At 33.1% G+C, this 12,506-nt stretch overlaps 1 protein-coding gene across 3 annotated transcripts in view; it reads left to right on the plus strand.

The window, feature by feature from the left end:
- The first annotated feature begins 3,800 nt into the window (after positions 1 to 3,800).
- LOC110023970 (enoyl-CoA hydratase 2, peroxisomal) overlaps positions 3,801 to 12,506 on the plus strand; it is a 64,689-nt gene continuing 55,983 nt past the window's right edge. For all 3 annotated transcript variants that reach the window (XM_020723649.1, XM_020723651.1, XM_020723650.1), the window contains exons 1-6: positions 3,801 to 3,961; positions 4,034 to 4,056; positions 4,141 to 4,246; positions 10,721 to 10,797; positions 10,921 to 10,993; positions 11,838 to 11,877. In XM_020723649.1, coding sequence (XP_020579308.1) covers positions 3,896 to 3,961; positions 4,034 to 4,056; positions 4,141 to 4,246; positions 10,721 to 10,797; positions 10,921 to 10,993; positions 11,838 to 11,877 — 385 coding nt within the window. In that variant the 5' untranslated portion in view covers positions 3,801 to 3,895. The remainder of the gene's footprint in view (positions 3,962 to 4,033; positions 4,057 to 4,140; positions 4,247 to 10,720; positions 10,798 to 10,920; positions 10,994 to 11,837; positions 11,878 to 12,506) is intronic.

Here is a 12,506-nt window from a genome sequence, read left to right on the forward strand (position 1 = left end):
ATTATAGCCATTTTAATACCTCTCAAACCATGTGTCATTTTGGGCTGGGTCTTTAGCTATTATATTTTGTTTTGGCCATCCCTAGCAGCATGTCATTAAGGTTGAGTACCTCCAGAACCACATGACCTTATAATCGATTCAGTGCTGAGTGCATCTCAACTGGCTAGCTAGATGTCACCTTGTTTAAGTTCTTTTGTGTTTTCTAGCCACCTGACTAGGGTGATGAGTGTTCCTTCTCCATGGGAACAAGTCTGACTCACAATCGGGTTCTTAACGAGAGAACATAATAGGAGACTTGAGATCATACGAGATGATCGAGCCTCCTCCCACTTTTATCATTACAACTAAGGTCAAGCAAATTTTGGGTTTCCAGCTTTATCAATTCGAATGTGGTCAAATAGAGGGTAGTTACCTATCGTGACTAGTGTTGGCCAACTTTTAGAAAAAAAATAACTTTTAAATTATTTTTTTTAATTTAATAGATATATAATTTTGGCTTTTTTAAATTACCTTTTAATTTTAGAAAATGAGAATAAAGATATCTCATATGTCTATTAGTTTAAATAGTTAATACCACGAGTAATACATCATCCCGAAAGATAAACATATCGCTTGTTAGTTGGCTCAACCATTTAAACTAAGAAATTTATGAAATACGTTTGGTCAACAAAGCAATATATGTGACGAACAGTTCCCCTATCTAATATTTATAGATTAGATATGATTTATTTTACTTGGGTTCTTAGTTCACTATAAAGTTAAGCCCTTATGTTAATTACATCTTAGGTAATTGAAATCACCAAAGAAAACTCTCAATTAAGATCATGTTCTGTTTAAAGAATTTAAAGTTTAGTGTCCACGGTCGCTTATAGAAAAATTCAAGTGGGGAAAAGATCAAATATGAACAGTTATTCTAGTAGTTAAAGGAGCGAAAATTAGGGGATGTCACAGAACTTGAGGCGGGCCTCAATGACTTCCTAAGCTATCATATCATCTTGCTTTATATCTTGGAAGTGAAGTTACTCACTGTTTACTCCTGCCATTTATTTAAAATTCAGGACTTACACTTGCACAATATCTGATTGTGCAAATGACCTATGAAGATGAGAAAATTTATATCATACCAAACAAACAACCTTTGAATCTTAAAAGAGTTAGGACTTAAGTTGCACACCATGATTATACAAAATCCTAAAGAAAGTGTGAGGATTTACATTGTACAATACGAATAACCTCAAAATCCTAAGGGTTTACGTTATTCAATACTATGAAAATTAGTTAAGGTATATCCGCTTCATTATTAAGTATTGATCGTCATCTGAAGTCATTGTTGGTTCACTTGCGTCCTCATCCCGCTTCCCAGACAACTATCTTCAAGCTCTTTGCTTGTGATAGCAATGAGTTTGAGGTTTATGATTGAACTTGTAATTATAGTTGGGTCTCAAGGCTTGCTGTAATATTCCCCTTAAAAGGGAGTCCTACTGTTATCTACCATATTGGTCCTTACAAATATATTAAATCATGCATAAGTAAAACATGATATAAAGTACATTAAAGAAAAGAAAAATGCAGTAAAAAGACAAAAAAAATGACAACGCGTGCCTGTCACCTTCGTTGCTGCCGCTGAAAGGTTAACATTATAAACATAACATTTAAATATTTAAATAAAATTCGAGGGAACACAAGTGATTGAATTAAATTAAATAAACCCATATATAGAATCAGGGGTGAGTGTAAGAATTTCAAATTGTGTGGTGGACTCAGAATCATCATTCGCAGAGGACTTTGTAGGCAACTAATGGTAATCTGTTTGTATAAAATCCGACATCGACTAAAGATTTCCAGCAAGATGATCAAATGAGGGCAATCCTTAGTCTCAGTCCAAGTGATTGATAAGTGGACATTTAGAATGTAACACTCAAAATTTATTGTTTGTCATGCATATACGTAACATTGATCTTTACTTAGCTGTCAAAATATTAGTTTCACAAGAAATGTATTTGACTTGTCGTTGTATTTGTATAGTTTATAAATTTGACTGTCCACAAATCAATCACACTATCAGGACAAAACAATAGGCAACCTTAAAAAGCAGGGGTTATCACTTGTCAAGTGTTAGTGAAAAATAGTGTCAATCATGTGCCCTCATAATGTTATCAGGTGAGGAGATACAATACTATTCTGTCATCCTGAATTTTTCTCCAGATAGATTTCTCATCACCGTCCGTGCCACCAAAACCTCCAATTTACTCCAGTCTGATGATCTATATGTGGCTGTATCTTAAATATCCACAATTGCCCAAACGATTTGAATATCATATCTAAAACTCATACCCTTGAACATTTAGTTTACTGTAGATTAAGTGGTGGTAGGATAATTCTCACTAATGATTTGATAGGATTTTGAATCATATCTTGGTGGATCTTTATGTTTTAAGGATGATATTCCTCAATAAATTGCAATAAGTCCAAATGTCTGATAAAATGTCCAAAATTTTACAAAGGTGCTCACGGAGTGACCCAAAACAACCTTAGAATCTCCTGGACCATTTCAAGTTCATTTGAACTTGTTAAGTTGTTGAGTCGATCAACCTAATTATGTTAGGAATCTTCCATGTTTTAACTATGCTCAGTGTGGCGTTGATGTCTTAATTAGCCCATGATAAAGACAAATACATGCCCTTTTAATGTTCAGTTAAGAATTATAAGTAAGCACCCCTAGGGGTAAGTTTGACCATTAGAGAATTTTACACTCTTCCCTTTTAATTGGGACTTGAGCTTGTAGTATTTTAAGATGTTTATCATCACATATGTTTCCTTATTTAATAATTTTCAAGTGATATTAAATCAAACCTAATTAACTCTCAAGCTTTTAAATTCTTAGGGGTAAACTTGTAATTTTGAAAAAGTCTTATAAAATATGGTTAATCCTTATTGAAAGGTTTAATTATGCTTAACCATTGATTGGGGGTTCCATATTAGTGAATTAATGATCTCCCAACTCATAACCCTCACTCTTGGATCATCCAAATTCATTCTTTCTTCACAAAACCAGCAACTTAAATAATTACAATTTTACCCTTTTAGAAAAAAATTTGAGTTGCTACTTTAAGCTACCATTGTGTTTCAATCATCTTAGTGGATTAATCATCAAATTTTACCCATTTTCCCTCTGATTTAACCTAAGAGATTAATTAAAGTGTAAAATTCTAAAATTACCATTATACCTATAGGGTTTATACTCATCACTTATATTTGAATTCAAATGGTCATGAAACTTTGCTAACCCCTTACTCATGAGCTATTTAATACAAAAGAGGAAAAATTATATTTTTATGATGTTTATTTATTTTTTGTAATTATTTAAACCAATAATTATGACATTCATTGATAATTAACTTAATCCTCCAAAATATATCCTTTGTCCTTATGAAAATTTTACAATGTTGCAAGGTCAGAGGACCAATCAAGATAAATTTTAATGATTTTTTGAAATATATTTTTAATTTTTATAATTTTTAGTTCATTTAAATACATAAATAATTGAAAAAATATATTTTTAAATTTAAAATTAATTCTTATTTTTCCTTGACTCCTCTGATCACAATGAACTCAGCAAAGTTAATTACATTTAATTCCATATTTTTATAATTTATATTTTATTTTTTATAATTATTTTGATTAAATAGAGAAATAGAAAATTAGGGCTTTTAGGTATTTTATTGAAAATTGGTCACACCTCAAAAATAACTTACGTAAATACGGGTATTGGGTGCTATGTATGTAATTACTTTGTTCATTTCTCCAAATTTCATTTTAATTTTCCGTTGAGGTCTGCTGTCGTTCTTCTGTGCACCTTGCACTGGCACCTAGGGATTCAGCATCACCCATAGCCATGGCGAGTTCAAGCTCTGCGGCTCGCATCGATCCTGAGATCGTAATCTCCCACAAATTTCCCGAGGTGCTCCATCTTTTCCCTCTCCATACTATCATAGGTTCGAAAAAACACGGTGGCTAAATTCCTTCTATACAGGTGACGTTCTCCTACAGTGAAAGGTTAGTTCTCTTCAGCGATCGTGTTTCCTCCATTTTTTTCGTATAAATTTTCTTTTGTTGCGTTTGGTTGGGAATCGGGGACAGAGATGCGGCTATATATGCTCTAGGCGTTGGAGCTTGTGGAAGAGATGCGGTCGACGAGAAGGAGCTTAAGTACGTTTTCCATCAGGATGGTCAGCAATTTATTGAAGTATGGATCCTTCTTTTTTTACTTTACTGTATGATTAGGAGTGGTTTTATGTGGGTGTATGGGGAAGAAACAGTGATACTAAGGAGGGGATCTTACAGAGGTGAAAGATTATTTATGATCAGATAATTCATTTTTCTGATTTCCTAGAGGTTATTGATGCAATTTTCTGTTTGTTAAATCAGTATGGTGCTGTCTAGCAACAGAAGAGATTTAAGTTATTACGATTTAGTAAATCCCATAAATCTGGATTTACTAAAGCATGAATGAGTTAAATCCGAAAAACTCTCTATCAACAGTTTTACTAAATCCTTTAAATCCGTAAAAGTTACAGATTGAAGTTAAATCCAACAGTTTTACTAAATTCATTGGTTGTTGCTTAATGGTGAAAGGATTACTGATTTCTTTTCTAATTACTTAATTATCATATACAGCTATTCTTGAAATTGTAGCGAAAACCATCATTTGTTGTTTTGGCCACCATAGGTGGAGTCATCCTTGTTGTCTGTTATGCTTGTTGTTTTTTCTAGGAATCATACTTTCTTGAGTTAATTATGTCGCCTTAGACCGATTTTTGAATTATGACAAATTATTAATTTTAGGTATTTTATGATTATTGATTAATGGAACCCTCCAGCCATGTAAACATTTAGTGTATTGCTAGATGAAATTTCAATTTTCTCTCAAATTTCTGTGCTGGATGTAACTACAAATTTAAAGAAGACCAAGATTATTATTTAATGATTTGTATCTTTCTTTCCATCTGTTTAACTTTTTATTTGCTTGTGAGTGTGATTGAGATCTAGTTAAATTTGCTACAATCTGAGTTTTCTTATTGCTATGTGAATCTTAATTTTTGTATGGCTCTATTGATTCCAAATTTCTCATACAATTTAAGCTTCGGACAATCATTAAATTATCATTTATAATGAGATCTTTGTCTTTGATTTCCATTAAAAGAAACAAATCTATCTTAAATTGAAAGTTGGAGTTTGAATTTCGTTATATTTTTTTTTGTGATCACATCTTAAATTTTCTTTAGGAAAATTTTATATCTTAAGATGCTTGCTTCAGAGGGGAAAAACGGCAATTTTTGGGAAGAGGGGGATATGTGTAATCAGCAAGGAATAAAGACCAGTAGTCTTGCACAAATCTCTCATGCTCATATTAACCGGGAACCCTCATCACTCCTCTCTCTCTGAAACCATCGCATGTTGCTCCGCTCTCTCGTCCAAAACCATCGCCTTCATGACTGAAACCTCGCGCTGCAATCGGGAACACGGGAGAAGAGGAGGAAACGGGGCAGAATGTTTTGATTAGGGCAAGGTAAGGGCACGACGGTTAAAAGCCGAATGGTAAAGCTGGGCCGTCGGCGAGGAGGAGCATTCCGTGTTTGGGGTAAATCACGGCAGGCCGCGGCGGTACTACTGCCCCAAACTACAGAAAAGGGCGGCGCGGTACCACGCCACGGCTCTTTCGTCGCGCCAAACGAACCCTTAGTGGCTAACATTCCCACCATCTAGTATCAATTGAAATTTTTGTTGTTCTTTGATTATCGGTTGAAATATTACCCGGTGATCCGCTGGAAAATTATACAAAAAAAATGGGGATCCTAGCAAAGCAAATTTTACACACCTACAATCACAAAAGGAAATAAATAACGATCATATCCATACCATCTCAAAATTATGTAAAAATAACACTCAGAGATAACAACAATGAATGAAATGATAATAAGCATGACAATAAATTTCAATAAATCATCCAATGCTAGAGTATATGAAAAATAGATATAAAAGTATAAATCAAGCTCTAAATGCACGAAAAATAAAAAAATTACTCGTCTTGATAGTTATCATACTCCTCAGTTAAGGTCGCTTGCCAAGCCAAGCAAATTTTACACATCTATATTCACAAACGAAAATAAATAACTATACTAGCCAAGCAAGTTTTACACACCTACAATCACAAAAGGAAATGAATAACGATCATATCCATAACATCTCAAAATGGTATAAAAAAACACTTAGAGACAACAACAATTGATGAAATTATAATAAGCATGACAATAAATTTTTGTAAATCATCAAATGAAAGAGTATATGTAGAATAAATTTAAAAAGTATAAATCGAGCTCTAAATGCACAAAAAATAAAAAATAACTTGTCCTGGTTGTTCTCCTATGTTATAGGTTGCTTGCCACGCACACGTGCATTGCGTTGCAGTGGGTCAATCCTGGCCTTGAGCCTCTTAACCTTTGCATCCATCTAGGTATCCGCCATCTCCATCATCGAGGACATCCACCTATGCTTTATATGGCAGACAAACAGAGAAGTGGCTCTGCAACTTATGGGTGATTGCAATCACACGCTTGATGATTTTTTCATCAACTGAAGATGACCTCACATTGGAGATAGAGTGCTTTGCCTCGTAAGCAAATTCTTGTGAGCCAAGGTCATAGACCCTCCCATTCTTTCTCCTCCCAACAACTTTGCTCTATATCTTAAACTCTGAATGGTTAGAATGATTACTAGAGCTACCAAGTCTGTTTGGGCTTTGACTCCAGGCATCCTTCACACACATATATCCTACAAAAAATTGTAAAAGGTAATTAATATCGAAATAAGATTGTAAATAAATTTCACATATATAAACAAAATATTAAACTTATGTGGACATGCTAAGATTTATCGTTGACCCACTGCTAATTCATCTGATGTTGATGTGTGCGGGCGTGTAACTCAGCGGCACTGGGCTCCAATTCATGCATTTGCCTCTATTAATATATAAAAATTTTATGCAAAAAATATTTACATATATCAGTTTAACTTGAATAAATCTTATCATCCTTCTCTTATAGTTGGTATGGGGGATTGAGGCTCCGTTGTGTAAGGAGGTACCCATGCCTCCACAATTTGAAGCTCGATTCTGCTGCATTGTTTGCCTCTTCCTAATATAATCAGGGGATGCCCATACTCTGCACAACCCCAAACTTCCTCTTCTATCCAGAGGGACTCTGCTCCTTTTTATGGATATTGGTAAACAAATTTTGCAAGTGAGTGATCCCTTGGATCTCAAAGTTTCGTCGGATCTAGTCATGATGTTGAGCTTGCCACCAAAAGTTCTTATGCAAAATAAAAATCAAACAATACTTGTTATTATACAAAAATAATTTATGGTTATAATTCTAATTCAAAATTTTTTAGGTTTACTTTGAACTCCCTAAACCAGATGTCCCGAACTTTGATTAGGATCTTCTTTCAGAGTAGATACAGAGCTTCATACCTACTCTTTTTGATCCCCATAATCCTGTGGACTGGCTGCTTGAAAGGTTAAAACTTGCAAAAAAATTAGCAACTATATAATATAATAGAAAAACAATTTCAATTATTATAATTTAAATTACTCATATATCTCAATTTAGCTTGATGTACGTGCGTCATGAGGTGCCCATCACACCAGGTTAGATAGCAGTAAAAAGGCCTGCCTCAAAAGTGGGCGGAGGTGCTAGTGTGGTGGGAGCTGTAAGAGTGTGGAAGGCTTATGTCATCGGTGGTGGAGCAATTGCCTGACAGACATCGACATGGTGGTCATAGCGGTGACCGTCCTAGTCCTTCGGAAGAAGCTAGAGACAGCTGTTCTGCGAGGACATTGCTCATCACTATCAATGGAGCTATATATAATAAGAAGAAATATTTTGATTATAATAATTATAAGCATAGAATAATAGAAGTAAAATAGAAAATAACTGAAGCAAAAATAAAAAATAATAGAAGTAAAAGCAGGAAGCAACTAAAATAAATAGTAGAAATCAGAACAAACAATACAAAATATAAAATATAAAACTACAAGAAGTAAAAAAAAAAAGAGAAAAAAAAATTAAGCCTATGCACACATCTGATTCCATCCTAATTTTCATTGAATGAGTGAGTAGATGTTGAATTTAAAATTTTCTCGTTTAGCAGGTTCAACATTATTTTGGATCTTGATAGTCACTCTAGGTATCTAATTGCCCAATCAAAATTGTCTTTTTCTCTACCAGAGTATCTAAGGTAATATATACGATTGGTTTGACTTGTTAGAACAAATGATCAAATTTGACATCTCTTCTGTTCTAGCTCCAGTGATGTCTTATGACTTGAATATTATTGTTCTTTGATTAAAAACACGATTAAACCAGTTACACTTGAATATAAATAAATTGCGTTCAATAGAGTCATGATATTATAACTAGATTATTTTTTGAGAATCCCAAATTAGTTTATCTCACTACGAAATAGTATTTTCTGTAACACACACCATAATTATTTGTATTTTTTCTTTTGAATTAGAAACTCTTGTGAAATTTGTAGCCATTTATATCAAATATTAGCCACATATTTATGATGCACATAGGTTTCAAAGCAAGATCTATTAAGTCCTGATCCGTAACTTTATGATTTCATTTGTGAACATATTAAAATCATAAACATACGTACAAGTAATATGCTGAATTTGTAGAACTTACACATAATTTGAACCATTTTATGTACTCTTCTTCAATTTTCTCACTATAAAACTCTCGTCTTCAATGTTTAACGAGCACAAATATCTTGTCGTATATTTAAGATTTTGATAATCAGACGAATATAGCACTTTTAGTACTATCTCAAACAACTTCTAATTCTTATACGTCTTACTAAAAAATGGTTGAACTTTGTCACATTTTAAAATAATATAGATAAATAAATATGAAAAAATAATTTAATTGGTCCAAGTCAGGGAGCAACCTAAGAGGAGTAAAAAAAAATTTTACCATCTAAGCAACCACCTAATTTTACTCTCATTAAAATAAGAGGCTGACCCTTGCTTGTCAAGCAATTACTCTAACCGCTTTGAAACATGAAACCAACTGATTCCACCTTTCTGAAGAAATTTGAATTTCTAGGTGACCCAACCTAGCCCATCTTGAGCCCCAATTTACTTGACCCAAGATCTCAAGAAATCAAATTCCACTAAAAAATATCAACATTCATATCACATAAAAAATACCAACATTTTAACTTTTAAAATCGATGCAATTTCTCATGCATAACTAGGATGACTTGACTGTAAAAATTGAAGTTTAGTTGTTAGATATGTAAATTCTTTGGAATTGAGTGATATGTATGCAAATCTTCTTAACCTTAAACAAAAAAAAAAAAAACCCTTTTTGTGCTATCCTCTTTGTACATCTAAAGTATGATTCCTATGTATTTTCATATCTCACACCTAAAACACACATAACACTGAAATACTTAATATCACACTAAAAATAATACTATTATGTAACTACTTATCTCATACCTAAACTTTCATATTTACGCACATTGCACTCAAATTTTTAATATCACACCAAAGATAGCAATATTACCCCCTTTTCAAAATGAAATACACTTTTTCATGAATATGTTTAAAGCACCAATGCGTTAAGCATGTAAATAGGGAAGTTTAGGCGTGAGATATGTAAATGCATAAGAAGTGTGTGATGGTTATAAATTTCCTAAAAAGAATAAAAATTGAACTTTATGTTTTACATATGTAAATACATAGAAATTGCGCGGTATTCTCAAGATTTGAGCAAGAAATCCCGTGCGAGATAACACCGCCGATCAACATACCTCAAGCAACAAAAGCAACAAAGAAGGAGAAGGGAAGGAAGGGGGAGAAATACGAGGGTTACCTTCGGTTCTTTCCGGAGCCAAACATCGTCACATGCCGAGATAAGTGAACTTCGTCGAGTCACCGAGAGAGGAAAAAATGAAGGCAAGGAAAGAAAAATGAGGGTTTCAATAAGTTGGTTCAATTAAATTAAGCTTTTCGGTGGCTTACAGACTGAAATTTTAGTTGACAACTTTTTTCGACTAAATTTAGTTGCTTAATCAGCCAATTATAAATGATTTAGGAACTGACTCAAAACGCCAATTGGTTTTTCAGCCGTTTCATTTAATTGACTGAAAATTCAACCGATACTTCAACCGCTAAGCTGATTCTGACCACTTAGCTTGGAAAAACCGGTTGGAAAAATCAGCCGGTTTTTCCTCTTATTTTTGATGATTTTTTTTTAGTGAGCTATTTCAGTCCCAGAGTCTATATAACTGTCAGGCTTTTTTAATAGGAGCTGAAAGTCACTCGTGGGGATCATTTCAGCTCATATTAAAAGAGTATATAGACAAACTTGACACGTGTAGACTCTAGGCCTACAATGACCTCTCATAAATTGTCAGAGGACTATTTTGGCACTTTACTATTTCTTCTTCCAACAACTATCAACTATTTCCTGTTTCGCTGAATCCCTTCACTTGATAACTGGTTATTCTATGTTATGGATATTTATTGTAATTGTAGTTTGTGGACTTTGAAGCCAATCTTGTTCGTGAAATGAGCTATTTATTCTGAAGACGAATTATAGCTTTATGGTGCTGTCCATTTCTAATGCGTTGATTACATGTTTTGCAGGTTTTGCCTACTTTTGCTGCTTTGTTTCAATTTAAAAACAATAAAAGTTTCATTCTCACAGATATTCCTGGGCTGGAGTAAGTACATTAAAATTTGGAACGATTTCTATACAATGTATATCCCTCCAAATTCATCTTATATAATTAAGGCATGTAAATATTTTGCTTTCTAAAACATTTACTGTTATCTGTTTTTTCTAGTTTTGACCCTAAACTACTATTGCATGGCCAGCAATACATAGAAATCTACAAACCTTTCCCTTCAAGTTGCTCTGTAAGAATTCTATTCTTTTTTTTTTGTTTAGGGAAAATCATGATGGTGGATCTTGGCTATCTTCAGTTTGTTTTTTCTTCTATTGTTTTATATTTTGGAAATGCTCCCTTTAGTTTGTATTGCTTGGTTCATGTATTCCTAATTGTATTTATTACATATGTGATTGTTTTATATGTTGTTTTTGGAAGAAAACAAAAGAATTTATATTGTTTTTTAAATCCCCCCTTAAGATTGGCTTGCTTTCAGAAAATCCTCTTCCAATCATTTAATGCAATGTATAGTAGAATGCATTAATTTATGTTTCAGGTGAATCTCATATAGTTTCTTCTCAAGAAGCATTTCTTCTTTTGTTCCCATTTGCCCGTAGCTAGCATATTTTCTAAGGGCATTTATATACACACCACTAAATTCTTATGTATTTACATATCCAACACTTAAACTTTGAATCTTACAATTATACCACCCAAATCTTTCATATCACATAAATGATACCATCATTTTAACTTTAAAAATGTGAAATACACCTTTTCATGCTTAGGTCAGGCGGAGTTTATGTAAAAATTGAAGTTTAGGTTTTGGATATGTGAGTACATAGGAATTGAGTGGTGTGTATGTAATTTTCCATTTTTTATATTGCTTTGTGTTTGAATCTCATGGTTTCTCATGTGTTATAGCATGTCAATTGGGGAATCCTACCAACACTCAAAGTTCAATTGGCACTGTCATCATTGGTCTTTAAGAAAATCCAGCTTTGTTGATTATTTTGTTTACTAATATTGAGTACTTTCTCTAAGTACACCATTTATTTTCATGGAATCTTTATAACTTGCTTCTCTTTATCCAGGTTAAGAATAAAGTAACTGTTGCTGGCTTGCATGACAAAGGTGTGTATTTGACTTCGCTTCTTCAAATTGGTTAAGATATATTGGCAACATTTTTCAAAATTTTTAGTTTGTGTTCCAAAAAAAATGGCAATTTTATTTAGCATTTAAAAGAAAAAAGTGTTTAAGAGGCAAAAATGCTAATGCATAAGATGGGATAGGTGATAGAGCTAAGAAGAATAGATTAAGAAATGACTATATTAGAGACTTGGAGCTAACGGCTATTAAAGATATGGCAAGGAAAATAAATTTATTTATATTTGGCATGTACATATAGAGTAGAAGACACACTGGTAAGTCCGGGCTCCTAAATTCACGTTTTGCTCTTCTAAGAGTGTTTGTGGTTTTGTGCCAATTTCTTAGATTAGATTTTTGACAATACAATATCCATAGATTTTGCCTTTGTTTTGCAAGCACTTCATGTTATGATTTCAGATTTTCTAAAGTTTCATGCCCATATGGTTTATTATCCATTCCAATCCTAGTGATATATAATTTTTGATTAAGGCTAGTTCATATGTGCTAAATTATCTGCTTGTAATAACGACAATTTAGTTTTAAAAAAGTAAAAATTTATTTCCATTAGCATAGAGCAAATGATGGGTGGAATTTTAAGGAGCTTGATCAAGATC

This window comes from Phalaenopsis equestris, unplaced genomic scaffold, assembly GCF_001263595.1.
Source record: "Phalaenopsis equestris unplaced genomic scaffold, ASM126359v1 Scaffold000237, whole genome shotgun sequence".
NCBI lineage: Eukaryota > Viridiplantae > Streptophyta > Magnoliopsida > Asparagales > Orchidaceae > Phalaenopsis > Phalaenopsis equestris.